General features: G+C 40.9%; 1 protein-coding gene across 2 annotated transcripts in view; it reads left to right on the top strand.

Moving 5' to 3' along the window:
* The window catches only part of AIG1 (androgen induced 1), a 216,415-nt gene extending 204,348 nt beyond the window's left edge, over positions 1-12,067 (top strand). For both annotated transcript variants that reach the window (XM_066605462.1, XM_066605461.1), the window contains exons 5-6: positions 2,634-2,797; positions 11,294-12,067. In XM_066605462.1, coding sequence (XP_066461559.1) covers positions 2,634-2,797; positions 11,294-11,331 — 202 coding nt within the window. In that variant the 3' untranslated portion in view covers positions 11,332-12,067. The remainder of the gene's footprint in view (positions 1-2,633; positions 2,798-11,293) is intronic.
* Positions 12,068-15,051: the final 2,984 nt, after the last annotated feature.

A 15,051-nucleotide genomic window follows, 5' to 3' on the forward strand; every position in this document is an offset into this window, starting at 1 on the left:
TACTGCGTTAGCACACTAGTCTGTTAACCAGTCGCTAATTGCATAGCAGTGTAATAATTCCCCTCTTGTCCCTACTTAGTAATAATAATGCCTCTCCTGGCCTGTGTTTAGTAACAATAATGCCCCTTTTAGTGATAGTGCCCCTTCTAGTCCCCTTTTGGTAATAATGCCCCTCATGATCCCTTTTTACTAAAAATACCACTTCTGGCCCTTGTTTAGTAATAATGCCCCCTGACCCCTGTCTAATAATAATGCCTATCCTGTTCCCCTTTTAGTAATAATGCCCCCTGCCCCCTGATTAATAATAATGACCCTTCTGGCCATCTATTAGTAATAATGCCCCTCCTGGACCCGTTTTGTAATAATAATGTCTCCTCTAGCAATGCTTAACATGTATATAAAAAACTCATATACTCACCTGTGTCTCTCCTCCCGACTCTGCAGTCCACGCCATAGGGTCCCACACCGGCTTGCATTTAATGTGATCAGTACTTTCAGTGCTCTTCCACAGCAATCGGAGGACTGATTAATTTTCAATATAATAAGAAAAAGCAGCCAGCGGCACTCACCAATTCCCCAATCTGTGGGTGGAGTGAAGTGATGCAAGCTTCAGGACAGGACTAGACCCATATCCCAGCAGTGTCCACTTAATCCAATAGTAGGAGCAGCATCCGAAGTGTAACAAAGCAGTCAGTATAATCAAGATAACTTTAATATCAAATGGAAATTTTCTTTTATTCCATGGTAGAGACAGCGACGTTTCGACCCACCCTCTGGGTCTTTCTCAAGCTGATTTAACATACACCATCCTTGCTCATGTTTAAATACAAAACAACCACCAATCAACATATCCCCAATTAAATAAAACCTCCCTCTCTCATGTGTTAATTACCTTTGTTTACATGCCATAGGGTGGCACATGAATGGCACTCCGGAAATAGATGGTTCTATACATTATAGTACTCCACATTAAGATCACATCCGCCATTACTCAATGGTTGGTGTCCCTACGCACTGCGCATGCGCGAGATCTAAACATCCTACGAGACTAGCGACAACTGTCTTGACCATGGAATAAAAGAAAATTTCCATTTGATATTAAAGTTATCTTGATTATATGGACTGCTTTGTTACACCTCGGATGCTGCTCCTACTATTGGATTAAGTGGATGGCCATGTTAAGGTGTAATTTTCTTTCCAACTTGGCAATTGTTGACATTGGCTAGTTTGTCATGGCTAATTCATGCTGCATCAGATGTGATACATACTTATTTCATCTCACCTGAACCACATAACACTGCGTAACATATGCTACATATCGTACCCAACTTCATGGGGGACGAGGGGGGTGTTGGCCTTCGGAACTCAGTGGTATTCCAGATATGAAAAGAGAAACATTACAGAATACATTTACATTGGCCGCCACAGATGCCATTTTAAAACAGCTGTAAATAACTCTGCCAAATACTGACAATTTGTGAAAATTTGTGTAATATGTTGTAGCTAGGTTTTTATCATACAAAAGCGAATGGTGACTGTACATATACCGTATTCCTTGCTAATAAATGGGGAGAAAACCAAATGTATTATATATGTTACACTACTATCTGACATCCAGTCTACCATTAAGGCTGACAGTTTATGTTATCTTCTTATGCTAGATTATTGATGCCCCTGAGGAGGTAGCTAGGAACCAGGATGGGGAAACACATAGAGAGAGTTTTCTAGGATGATTTTTCCAAAAAGGCTAGCTCCATAGCTTGTGAAACAATGGCTGGAGTAGTGGCTGCTTTGCACAGGCCATGAGTATTATAGTTTTATATCTGCCTATGAGAATGAGGTCCCCTATCTCATTAGTACACCCTTATGTGGAGACTCTCTTTTTTTTCTTTCGTTTAACCATAATAAAAGTTACATTTCGGTATACCATTTCTCTGTGAATATTAATTCTACACTATGAATTTATGCAAACGTACAATCCTTTCAATTTGTATTTCCTCTATGATGTTTTTAAACAAAACCATTTGACTTGCCAATTAAATACTGTATTTCCAACCTTTTAGGTCCTAAAATGGTTTTATAGAAGTGCTTACAATACTCTAGGACTTGGGCACATATGCTGAATCTTGTGGATAAAATAGTGATTTAAATGAGCTTTTTGAAGTCCGTTTTAAATGTAATGTAATTCTAATACACTGTTATGATGATTCTGCTTTGGTATTTTACCTTGTTCCCATGTATAAAAGGTCTGTTGTATTAATCAGCGTACAGTACAGTCTATGCAGACATCATGGCATGCCTGTATAAATGCCCAGAGTGGCTTGTTTAATCCATCTGTCTCAGCTGGCCTGTGTGCCTGTGTCACATCTGGTCTGAAATGCTTTCACTATTAAATACATATTAGTTTTCCTACATAGCTACTGCACAGAATGGTGTGGTTGATGTGTCCCTAGATTTCCTACAAAGTACTGGCTTAGCACATTAACATTCTCCAGATTCCCAGCGTTTGTTAGTTTTATTAGTCTTTTTCACTGCACTTAAAATCTAGGAAGTGCTGGAGATGTATTTTCTGGAATTAAGATATGCTGGAGCTTCAACAAGTAACTTCTTTGTTCCTTTCTGCTTTCTTTCAGGGTGTGCTGGGTTCATCATGTGACAGGAGTATGGGTGTACCCTCTTCTGGAATACATCAGTCCTCTAGCCAAAATAGTCTTCTTCCTTCTAGTCACTGCTATCATTAACATCTACTATGTTCTGGGTGAAAAGCTAAACAGTTACATTTGGGACTTAGATAAATGTAAGTTGTGAAGCAAATACCTACATACAGTCTATAATTGTGCGCAAGGAAAATGAAAAATCTGTACAATAGCTTGGATTTACTGTTAATGTCATTAAAGTCTTGGTTCTAAGAGTATTACATGAGTAAATGCCAACACACTAGGTGATCTAGGGCAGTGAAGAGGTTAATGTCTGTGTACCCAAGTAGTCTAGGATGGTGAGCAGGTTAATACCTGGTATCCAGTGGTTTAATCACCTCCACAGGCTCCAACAACGTCTCCTCCCTGACAGAAAATTCAGGGCATGGGTTGAGGAAGGGTGCAGCTGGAATTTAATAGCCACACCCTTCTCTCTATGCTAAAGTACTAGTAGAATGCTAAGTGCATTTTCTATTCTGTCACTACAGGGGTGATAGAGTATTTGGTTCTATTTGGAAAATTATCAAAGAGTATTGTAGCCTTATCAACCAGGTATGTCTAATTTTGCTGAGCAGTGCACTGGAGAAAGACTCTGGATACAACACACATGCACTTGGATCACAATTCGGAGTTCTGAAAAGAACTTCCTTATTTTTATTTTTAAAGGTACAAGAGAAATAATAGCCAGTTAGCGTCTGACAACACCTGATAACTATCCTATCACTGATTGGCAACATGTATAACATTTCTGTCATTAACTTATCTTAAAAGATAATATATGAGGCATAAATGTATTAATGTTATTAGCAAGTGTATATTTATCAGCATATTAAGATTTACACTAACCCCTAGATTTTTCTTTGTTCAGCAACTCAGATAGGTCAAATATAGTTCTGTTTATAAACAGTTCAACGTTCTAATTGCCTCTACAAACTTCTGTGTTAGTGCAAACAAAACTATTTGCTATATGATATGCTTTTGGGGTCCAAATTCTTTAGGATAAGCCGAGCCTGGGAGATTAACACTAAACCACACAGTCAAAAATGTGATCCAAATGTATCTGTTTATTGATTGACAGGCAGCAGTTTTTATAGGAGCACATGCTCCAATTACAATAATTAAAATCTATTATAATTCATTTATTACCATTGGTCAAAGAAACAAAAACATGAGGGCTCTTTCACACAAGCCTATACGTTTTCACGTTCTCTTGCCCACTCTGTAAGATTGCATTAACAGTTATTTTTCCGCGATCACGGACAGCGTTTTCTCGCCCTTTCACACGGCCAGGATTGACATTTTTAGCGAAAAAATACGTCACACCCTGGGAAAACCCTCGCTCTGCAAAAATCCAATGCCAATATAGAGGCACCTGTAAGCTTTTCGCAGTGTAGGACACTGCGAAAATGCCTCACCCTCCATTTTTTTCCAGCTCCCATAGGAGCCTCCACTGTATATCGGGCAAAAGATAGTTCCAGAACTATCTTTTTAGGCACTGTATATATGCCAGGCGTATTTCGGTCGCATATGGTCCATTTTTGCCAGTCCAATGTATATTCGCCCATGTGAATGAATGCATTGGAAACCAATGCCTCAGATGGTCACGTATATAGGTCGGCCGTAAAAACTTTGCTGTTTATGTGCTCTTGTGAATGAAGTCTAATATGAATATGCAAGATAAGGAATTTAACATCTAAGATGCCAGGCAAATGCATGCAGGCGCAGAAACAATCATACATGATTAACTTCTTTGAACAGTAAATCTAAACAATAAGTTGGGAACATATGTGAAAATCTAGGAACATGTCAGTTTGACCTGCTGGACAGTCTAAATGCCACATCTACTGCAGCTATGGCCTTGCGATAGAACACAGAGTCATATTCATTTCACTAACATCTGCAAAATTGCAATAACAATGTATTTAAAACAATTTACATCGATCACTTTTAGGCCGGTGACCCTGTGTACCTCACTTACCTGTATTGCAGATCACCGCGGAGGCATACGGGCGATCATACGCAGTCCATTTTTTTCTTTTTTTGTTTATATTTCCCATGCTGTCATTTAGCGATGATGCAGGTACCCACAGCACATATGCAATGTCATCTGAATATGGGCTGCGGGTCAGACGCCTCCATTGACATCAATACAGGCCATCTGCGTGCGTTCCGCGGTAAAATAGAGCACGCTGTGATTTTTCTTACACTCGTGGAATACACAGTTCTTATTCGCGAGTGTGAAGGAAAATTTGAAATGCATGGCTTTCAATGCCCTTGTTTTCCCACAGAAAATCTGTGTGGGCACCGATTGCGCTTTTTGCAATTTAGATCTAATAGTGTGAGACTGGCCTTACAAAGCACTTAGGAAGTTTGTGCTAGTGCCCTCTTCCCCAGTTAACCTTTTCCAATCCACTGTCTGACGTCTGAAGACATTCTGATTGAAGGCTGTACAGCTCCGATGTCGGAAGACGTCCGGCAAGGTATTCTTCCTGCAGATTACTGGCCGCTCTGTTGTCGGGGGCCTCTCCAGTATGTCACATACCGCAGTACTGGCTCTAGCCAGCAGATGGCACCATTGTATAATGGCAGAAAGAGAAAGCCACCTAGGAAACCCTGAATCCAAAATTGGATTGCAAAGGGTTAAAGGCACAGTACCTCTATGAGGAGCTATTCCATGCAACTGAGGACCCAAAATGTTAAGAACTCACTTTGCAAACTCTGTAATCCTATAGCAAAGGGAGGGATCAAACACTGCCCAGCAGAGAAGGTGCAGAGAACAGATACTATAGATGTCTGAGATGTATAAACCAAGAGGACACAGGACCTTGATTTGCCACCGCTGCTGTGTAAGTGATCCCTGAATCTCTAATCCTTAAATCACAGACTGTATTTAAATGACCAGAGCATTGCAGGGTCAGTGGAATTTAATCTTTCACAGGTAATGCAATGTTTCGGCAGACAATGCTGTGTTTTGAAAAAGGCAATGTTACCTGCTGAAGCCTCACATTACCTGCGGATGTGCCTGCTGTAATAAACAACAAAAGATTTAATTCCAAGAACCTTGCAGTACTTTGATACAGTTTGTCTCAGGGCTCTTTCACATGGGCGCTGCGATTTTCGGCTGGCCGCATTATAGTTGAAAATAGCATGAACGAGAGGCTGCATCTCCCATTGAAGTACCTGTTCAGACGGCCTAGGTCCGGCGAGTATACGCCGCAGCCCGGAATACTATCGGGCGGGGAGAGAGAGTTTAGCTCTGCTAAACTCCCTCCTCCTTCCCCCCCTCTCCGCCCCTTGCTGGCTCACAGCAATGGCAGGGCACAGGAGCTAGCATGCTAAATTCTCACCTCCTCCCTTTGCAGGCAGCTGGCAAGGAACGGAGAAGGGTAGGGAAGGCAGAGGAAGTTTAGCAGAGCTGCTGCTAAACTCCCTCCCATCTCCCTTTTCTGGCAGCTCCCATAGGAGTCTATGGGACCGGTCGGAATGCACACCGTATGCGCTATCTTTTCTAGATGGGCGCTTTTGCGCACCGGGAAAATCGCCCATCTAAATGGAAGCATTAGAATCCAATGTATCAAATGGTCACAATTTTCGTCCAGCATTTTATCGGGGCTAAACTACTGCGATAAAAGGCTCGTGTGAATAAAGCCTCAGATGTACGATGGCAGTGATTTATCTCATAATTTATGATCAGATTTAAACTTTCATAAGTAGATGGTTCACATCGCTTGCAGTTTACAGCAGGCACTATCATTGATGGATCATTCATAGGCTATTTTTTCTCTGTTATCTATACATATAGCATCGCCTTCTGCAGGCGCTCTTTAGCATAAATTATATATAAAGTAACACAGTGCTGGACTCCAGGTCACAGATGATACTTCCAAACCCTATTAGATAGACCTTTGTTGACCTGAAATAATGCTTTCCCAACAGATTAACACATGATTGGGTGATGAGAAGGATTTTATTTTGTTGTTAGCCTCTTATGATTAATTCAATTTACAGACATGGGGTATTGTGCTTTTGTGGAAAACGTGTTTCAAGAATGTAGCTGTTCCCAGAAGAAATACTTAAATGATTTTACCAGAAAGTACAGTCATCAAGTGTTTTCTTTATTTGAGAAATGCTGCCTCTGCCAGACAGACAAGTAGAAGGCCAGACTAAGCAAACTTAAAAAATGTAATACATCCTTCAAGCTGATCAGAAGGCAACAAGATGGGCATCACAGAAATAAATGTATCATTCCATACAAGAAACTTATTCTCCATAGCATGAGCTGAAATCCTAGTTGTTAAAGCATGCCAACTCTTGTAAGAAGTTGTTGTAGTTGCAATATTTACTTCTACTTAATGTCAAGCATCACACAGCAGCAGTTGTATGCAACAGTGTTAAAGGGCAACTCCAGCAAACTAGCCCTTCCCCCTTTACGTGATTGTCTGGAGGTCTCCTCTTTGTATTACAGCCACTAACATACAATGCAGCCTCACTGGCAATCAATGAACATCATGGCTTGTAAAAGGTTCACAGAGGAAGCTCTGTCTCTCTTTGACGTCATCGGCCGTTGCTATGATAATGCAAGTCATCGGTTCACCGTGGTTACATTGTGGAGGACCGATGAGTTGCATTATCATAGTAATCAGCGCTTTTATGGTTCTACAGGGACATAAAAAATGAAAAACACATTAAAAATAAAACACTTTTAAGTACTTTCCCATTTGTATAAAAAAATAGGCATAGTATGTACGTAATTTAGTGTACTATCCTAACAATCGAATGATTGCATCTTCAAGTCCTCTTGATGGACTAAAGAATAATGTCAAAAATGTTCAATGAAGTTTAATTTTAAAAAAATCAGCTTAAAAATATAAATGTTTAACTCACAAAAAAACCCTTTTTAAATGGATAAAATACAAAAAAAAAGTTAAAAAAGCAGCATAAACTTGCTTCTAGTGCTGTATTTATGCGCTGGGGTTGGTTCTGGTGCTGTATTTTTGTTATGAGCTTGGTTCTAGTATTGCATCTACCTCCTAAACACAGTATAGCTGGCTGCACACAGCCAGACCACGGCCATCCACGGTGGCTAATGAACTTGTGTCCCCTTAATAGTATTAGAACCCCTTTTATAGTATTTATGTAACATAGTATGTTAGGTCGATAAAAGACATATGTCTATCCAGTTCAGGCTATTCCCCCCCGCACCCCCCGATGTTGATCCAGAGGAAGGCAAAAAAACACGAGGGGAAAAAATTCCTTCCCGACTCCAATATGACAATCAGAATAATCCCTGGATCAAAACCCTTCTGAAGTAATTAGGGTTTTCTGGGACATAAAAAATTATACACTTAAAACGGTATAAAATAATAAATTAATACTTTCCTGCTGCAGTGGCTCCCTGTGCAGCGCTGGATACCTGTTACCACCGCTCAGAACCCAGAAGATGCCACCAGGTGATTATGTGCCATTAGAGATGAGCGAGCGTACTCGGAAAAGCACTACTCGCTCGAGTAATTTGCTTTATCCGAGTATCGCTGTGCTCGTCCCTGAAGATTCGGGGGCCGCCGCAGCTGACAGGTGAGTCGCAGCGGGGAGCAGGGGAGAGCGGGCGGGAGAGAGGGAGAGAAAGATCTCCCCTCCGTTCCTCCCCGCTCTCCCCTGCAGCTCCCCGCTCCGTGCCGGCACCCGAATCTTCAGGGACGAGCACAGCGATACTCGGATAAAGCAAATTACTCGAGCGAGTAGTGCTTTTCCGAGTACGCTCGCTCATCTCTATGTGCCATACATTGTGCACATGACTGCTCAGCCAATCACAGGCTGAGCGGTCATGAAAGAGTGACCACTGAAGCCTGTGATTGGCTGAGCTATCATGTTGTTCTTTTTTTTTAAAATTTTATACCATTTTAAGCCTATACGTATCTATAAAGTTCCAGAAAACAGTTTTAAAGAGATGAAAAATGCTTAAAGTCTCTGAAAACACCTTTAATATTTTTTACAGTGCCCCCGTAAAGGGATTTTCCTGGCAAATACTATTGATGAGCTATCCCCAGGATAGGCTATTAATAGTTTAACTCTGGGGAGCCGCTTGGGATCCACTACAATGAGCTGATCACCTGACCCGCAGTGGAACTGGCCTAGCTGGGTTCACTACTATTGAAATCAATGGAAGCTGAAGCATCTATTACACTTCTGCATCCAACTCCGCTGTCGAAAATGGAAGTGCCGGAACTCTAATACCCGGTTTCAGCTCCAATTGAATTCAATGAAAGTAAAGCCAGCTGTGCAACTTCCACTCCTGTCCCCTATGACAATGTCCGCGATTGCTGCACTGTCAGCGGGATGGACGATCAGCTCATCGCTTGGGTTCCTAAGTGGCAGATCCACGGCACTTAACTATTAATGACCTATCCTGAGAGTAGGCCATCAATAGTTTTTGCTTAGAAAGTTAGTGTCCTCCATATTATAAGTGCCCTCTTAATTGTAACGGCGCCCCAAAAGTGCCTTTAATTTTAATATAATAGTAATGGTGCCCTAGGAACTAGATAGATAGATAGAGGTCAGCCAAGTGCTCTTCTGCCCTGGTACAAGCGGCACATTGGAAAGACATCTGCCATGGTCTATGCGCTACTATAGTCTGCAGGGCTGATTGCGGTAGTGACTTTAGCCGTGGCCGCTGAGAGGAAAATGATTGTAGTGCCAGGCAGGAGAACAGCAGGGGAAGCAGCCGGCCTTAGGGCTGCTCTGCAGAAAAAAAAAGCTGAGCAGCCCCAAGCATCTGCTTGGAGCCACCATGCCCCCCAACTCAGCCCACCCCTGCCCATATTCTTCGCACACTACACTGGAAAGGTTGATGCTGATACAGAATTACCTATATACAAATTAACGTACTCTGCTAGAGGGACACCAGAGAGTTTCTTAAAATTTGGGACGCATGGCTGAATGTGCAAACAGCCACAGCATCATTGCCTTTATAGTGTCTGCTAAATGTTGGTATGAATGAAGCTTGAATGGATGACAAATAAATGAGGCACTTAGTGATTGAAAACACAGATTTTACTCAGTCATACATATGATAGACTGAATGATTTCTATGTTCACTTCAAAATGCAAAATTAAACAAGGCGTAAAAGAAATGTGCGCCTGCATACAGTTTTATCAATAAATGCCACAAAATTTAAATTGAACTTTAGCTCCTTAGTGACCGCCAATGTGCCTTTTTACTGACCTAACTAATGGACTTGAAACCTGCACATACCACCTTATTAATGCGATGGCTTGGCTGGCTACTGACAGCCAGGCTTCTTCTTTAACTACCAGGAGAGGAGAAATCTTAGATCCCTGCAATTTAACCCCAACATGTCACAATCAATAGCAGCTGCAGCATGAAGCACATGGCAGCGGTAGGGGGCTCTTTGTAGGAAGGTGAGGACAAATAAAAATAGAAAAACAAATACAGAATATTCTGCAAAAAAATGCCAACTTTTCATCAATTTTAGTCTGCGCTTACTACTTTTTAAGAAAAAGTTAAAGGGTCTTAGCAGAAGGAGGGTGTTACCTCCAGCAGCCTGACAGATTTGCTATACTAATTTTGTCCAGAACCTAACTTAAAATTATAGCACAAATTTACACCTGCTCATAACTGGTGTAGATTTCACTTTATGGAAAACAGAAAGGCAGTTTATGCGTAAATGTTTTACCCCGTTTCCCTGAAAATAAGACCTACCCCCAAAATAAGCCCTAGATGCACTACATAAAACAAAAGAATATATTACCTAGCAGTCTCGGTCCAGGTCCCTCCTGCTGATCTCTAGAGGTTCAGCGCAGTACAGTGCGGTTCCCGCAGTCCTCAGCTGCTCATACAACATTACTTTCTGGTTACGGCATTCATAAATCTCACCTCCAGGAAGCGATGGCTGTGATTGGTTCTTTGACCGCTGCTCAGCCAATCAATGCAGTGCTGGATGAACCAATGCGATGGCTGTGATTGGCCATGTCTCAACCAATTCATAAATCTCGCCTCTACAATGCAGTGGCTGTTGATTGGTTCTTCCACCACTACCTAGCCAATCAATCCAGTGCTGGATAAACCAATCACAGGACAAAAATATGGAAATGCCATACGAAATGCAGGCCTTAATTTACATGGGATTATAAATTATATTTCAATAAGACATGTAGAGACCAATTTTAAGTGGAGATAATATGACACAGATGCTGTTGGGTAAAAATGAACATCTGTCCAAGCAACAAGGCTCAATTGGTCAGGAGTTTGAGACACTCAGTTGCTGTTACCAGCTGGCTCCTAAAACCACCCAGAGCAGGGCAAGAGGTGAAGTAAACATGAATTTGACGGGAAAGCTCTCAGCCTAGCAGGGGTGCAGCTCAGTGCTATGGATTAAAACCCAATGCAATTCACATGGTGTTTCCATTTTTTGTCCACCCCTGTGTGTGGTATAGTGTACTTGCAAGATGATACCTCATCACTTTTTCTTTCACTTCAGCTATTATTTTCCAAGTTTGAAGTGTGTTGAATCTATTATTATTAATGTTATATTGCCATGATGTAAGCAGCAACAAGGTGTCTTTCTCTTTTTTTTCAGCAATGGAAGCTGCGGACAAAAGAATTAAGGCAGACTGATTCCAGCTATGCAACTATGAAAAATTCTCCTCATCCACATAAAGCTAGAGGCCATTTCATCGACTCCATAGCACAGTCAGATCTTTGCCACCAGCACACCACTAAGCAGCTCTGTGCAATGGCATAGAGAAACTGACACGGTCTTCTAAAACTGAGAAATGGGACATAAGTTGCAGCCACAAGTCAGCTTATTTGTTACACCTTTTTTCCCGTTGATTTTCAAGCTACCATTAGTTTATGAAATGAAGGGGCAGCTACCTCTAAGATATTGGGACATCCAGAATTGCGCAAACTGCTTTGTTCTATTAGTACTGACATCATTATAAATAGTTTATCTTTGCAAATACCTTGTGCTTCTATATCCTGGTCAGTTGTGATTATGAGGTGCTATGCATTTTCTACTACAAATAAAGTGATGGAGAAACTGATTACTACTGTATGGGCTGAACAAATGTGCTAAATACTGTAATCAATAGATGTGTTAAGTTATTTGTGTTCTATACAAGTTATACTGCATTTTGCCCATGATTGTCAATTTCTTCACTGCCCTGTGTCATAATAAATAGGGACTACTGAACAGGAATTAGTTATACAATAATCGTATAATCTTTGTATCCTATGCCTACCAAAAGATGTAAATTATGTATTGAACTAAGGTACTAATATTAATAATGTCACTAAAGTGAATGCATACGTTGGAGAAACTTGGGCAATGATTGGAATAAACATTTTATTTAAACAGAAAGTGTCAACTCATTTCAATAATGCATTATGATGAGATTTATATATGGAATTTCCATTTTATAAGAGACACTGGCCCTCGTGATTGGAGATGCTCTGTGTGTAAATTAAACGTGTGACCCAGAAGTGTGGTTTAAAATCAAGTGAGCACGTTTTTCATGGATCATTATTAGTGTAAATCCTCTTAGAATGGGAAAATGGAGCAATCCAAAGGTGCTTTTACATGGAATGATTATCGTACGGATTCTCGCAATCTAGCAAGAATCTGAACAATTACACTGGGGAACACAATTTTTGGTGACTTAGATGTTAGAACTTTATTGGGGTATTTTGAGGTCATAGATTCTGAAAATGACATTAGTTTTTCTCCATATCTGGGGACTCATTTTACCGACCTCGGAAGAATGGAAGGCTGGTTCAACCTTGAGTCAGCTACCTGACCCAAGCGGGGATTGAACCCGCAACCTTCAGGTCGTGAGCAAGAGCTTAGGACTGCTTTTCTGCTGCCATAACATTCTGCAGCACACGAAACTCATATTATACAGGTAATGACTGCCAATTAAAAGCTGAAGGTACAAAGATAAATCCCAAGAAGCCTAGAACACAAATAAAACAAAAGTTTCTTCATTGACACATGTCGTTGAAACTACAGTTTTGTGATTTCCTGCAGTGTGATATTCCTGGACATTTGCGCTGGATGTTTCAACAGTAGATTGCCATCATATGTGTATCCCATCGTCCACAATACTGTTCTTTCACGGTTCTTATTTCCTGGTGAAATCGCTCACCCTGTTCTTCACTTACATCACCAAGACAATTTGGAAATCGATCCAAGATGACTGTACAGGTCTTGCAATTTGATGCTCATGTTACAACCAAGTGTTCAGAAACAGAAGTGAGTGTATTGTCCACAAGTTCACCGTATTTTGTGGCCTTATAGTTCCCAAGGAAATGCTTTATAACCATACAAAACAATGACCATGCACGTGCCTAAAAGTTGTCCACTGAATCTTGGAAACTCTAGTCTTTCATGATTTTCCGAATTTGTGGTCCATCGAATTTGCTTGATTTTAGCTTCTCCATGCTCATCGCATGAAATTTTCTATATTTGCAGCTGAAACATGTTCCATTTCTCTTCAATCTTTCATCATTACATCATTTCTCTTTACAACCAAATTTGATGTGCAGTGGTGGCAATATGTATCATATGTACTAAAAGTAAGCAAATGTTGGCGGGAACATAAAGTAAATATAACAAAATAGCTAATGACATCAGGAATATCTCAAAAGCTATAGCTCCTAGAACAAAAGGATGACATTTTCAGAATCAGTGGCACAAAAATTCCCAGAATAAAGACTATATTCCAGGTAACATGAAAAAATTATTTATTTGTTTTTCGGTGGCACCTAGGAGGTCCTTTTAGAAGTTATGAAGAAACTTCCAGGTTTTCTCACATTGTTATATGACCTAATTGTCACGGATCGACTCATCTGAGCACCTTGATCAATCACTCTAGCAGGGTTGTAAGCACGTAGTCATTAGAATACAGGCTGATTTGTACCTAGCTTTCCTGAGCTTCTGCATGCATGCAAAACAAAAGCTCAAATCACCACCTGATATGGTCTAATGGCTTCCGCACCCACGAATACCCACATGCTACTCTGCCACCACCAGCTTGTATTCTGCTGGTAAACTGGAACCTGGACTATGAATTATGAACACAATTTTTAGAGTTATGGCTCGTTTTAAAATGGACAAGGCCTGACTAATAAATTGCATATTTAGTAAGAAAAAAAAACTAGCACTGCACATATATATATATATATATATGTGTGTGTGTGTGTGTGTGTTTAGGGCATTTTGTTCAGCTGGCCCACCCGGTTTTGAAAAAATAATTTATATCAGGCTTGGACTTTCACACAACCAATAATCTTTATTAAACGATTTTTCCCTAATCTGAATTTTGGTTCCACAGTGTCTGCGACAATCCAACTACTGGGTGAATCATTTTCCTAAGACTTCATTACCAAGTACATGGACACACAATGGTGTTTCCTCATGCTAATTCTACACCAAACAAACAAGTGGAGAAAAGAACGGACAGGGGTTACTTGCACATATCACAGCTCTTGTCCAGGGGAATGTCAGGCAATGGCCTTCTAAATGCAAATATCAACAGGCAGGAGTGAGTAATGGGTGGAGGAGGAGGGAGGGGGGAGGGGAAACTGGAAACTTATACTGCATTCTCACTACTTAAGGCCTGAATGGGCTAATATAAAATGGAAGCTGAGATAGGCCTACGGCCTGACACACACATAATGGCTGATGGCCACCCAGTCTCTATATCACACTAATCACTTACAAATTTGATAACAGTGTAGCATACCTGTCAGAACAAATCAGATGCTGCATTTCCAGCAATGTGACACGAGGTCACACTCATGTTTAAAGCTCACCACTTACCTCAAATTGAGAGGTAATTACAATTCGTAAACTGTCTATGTAAATGAGGTCAAAATATCACTGTCGATTTTTTTTATAGTTATGTTATACAAAAGGGAAATTTGAACAAATGGCTGGCCTCAGCTATGTGGGACCTGTGTAGTCACACAGGACATCTACTGCCAACTTGAAGGATGGGAGGGGTTGACAGTGGCTAAGGTAGAGACCATCACTAGGCAACTTCACGTCTGTTCAGCAGAGCAGAAGAAATTTCATTACTCACATTAGGCTGCTGCCTATCTGTATGACCCGACTACTTCCTCATCTCCTGCACTCTTGTGTTGTAGATCAAGTACAATACTGAAAGCAGGAGAGGAAGAGTGGGGCTGTGCAGGTAGGGCAGCAGTGTGATGTGAGTAATGAGTTTTTTTCTGCTCTGCTGGATGGAGCTGTAGGGACTGTGGACTAGAGTAGTCTAAAGGCTCTATTACTTGTTGGGTGCAGTGATAGGGCACTATCGCTTGGTGGGCGCACTA

The sequence above is a fragment of the Eleutherodactylus coqui genome, chromosome 1 (genome assembly GCF_035609145.1).
Source record: "Eleutherodactylus coqui strain aEleCoq1 chromosome 1, aEleCoq1.hap1, whole genome shotgun sequence".
Taxonomy (NCBI): Eukaryota; Metazoa; Chordata; class Amphibia; order Anura; family Eleutherodactylidae; genus Eleutherodactylus; species Eleutherodactylus coqui.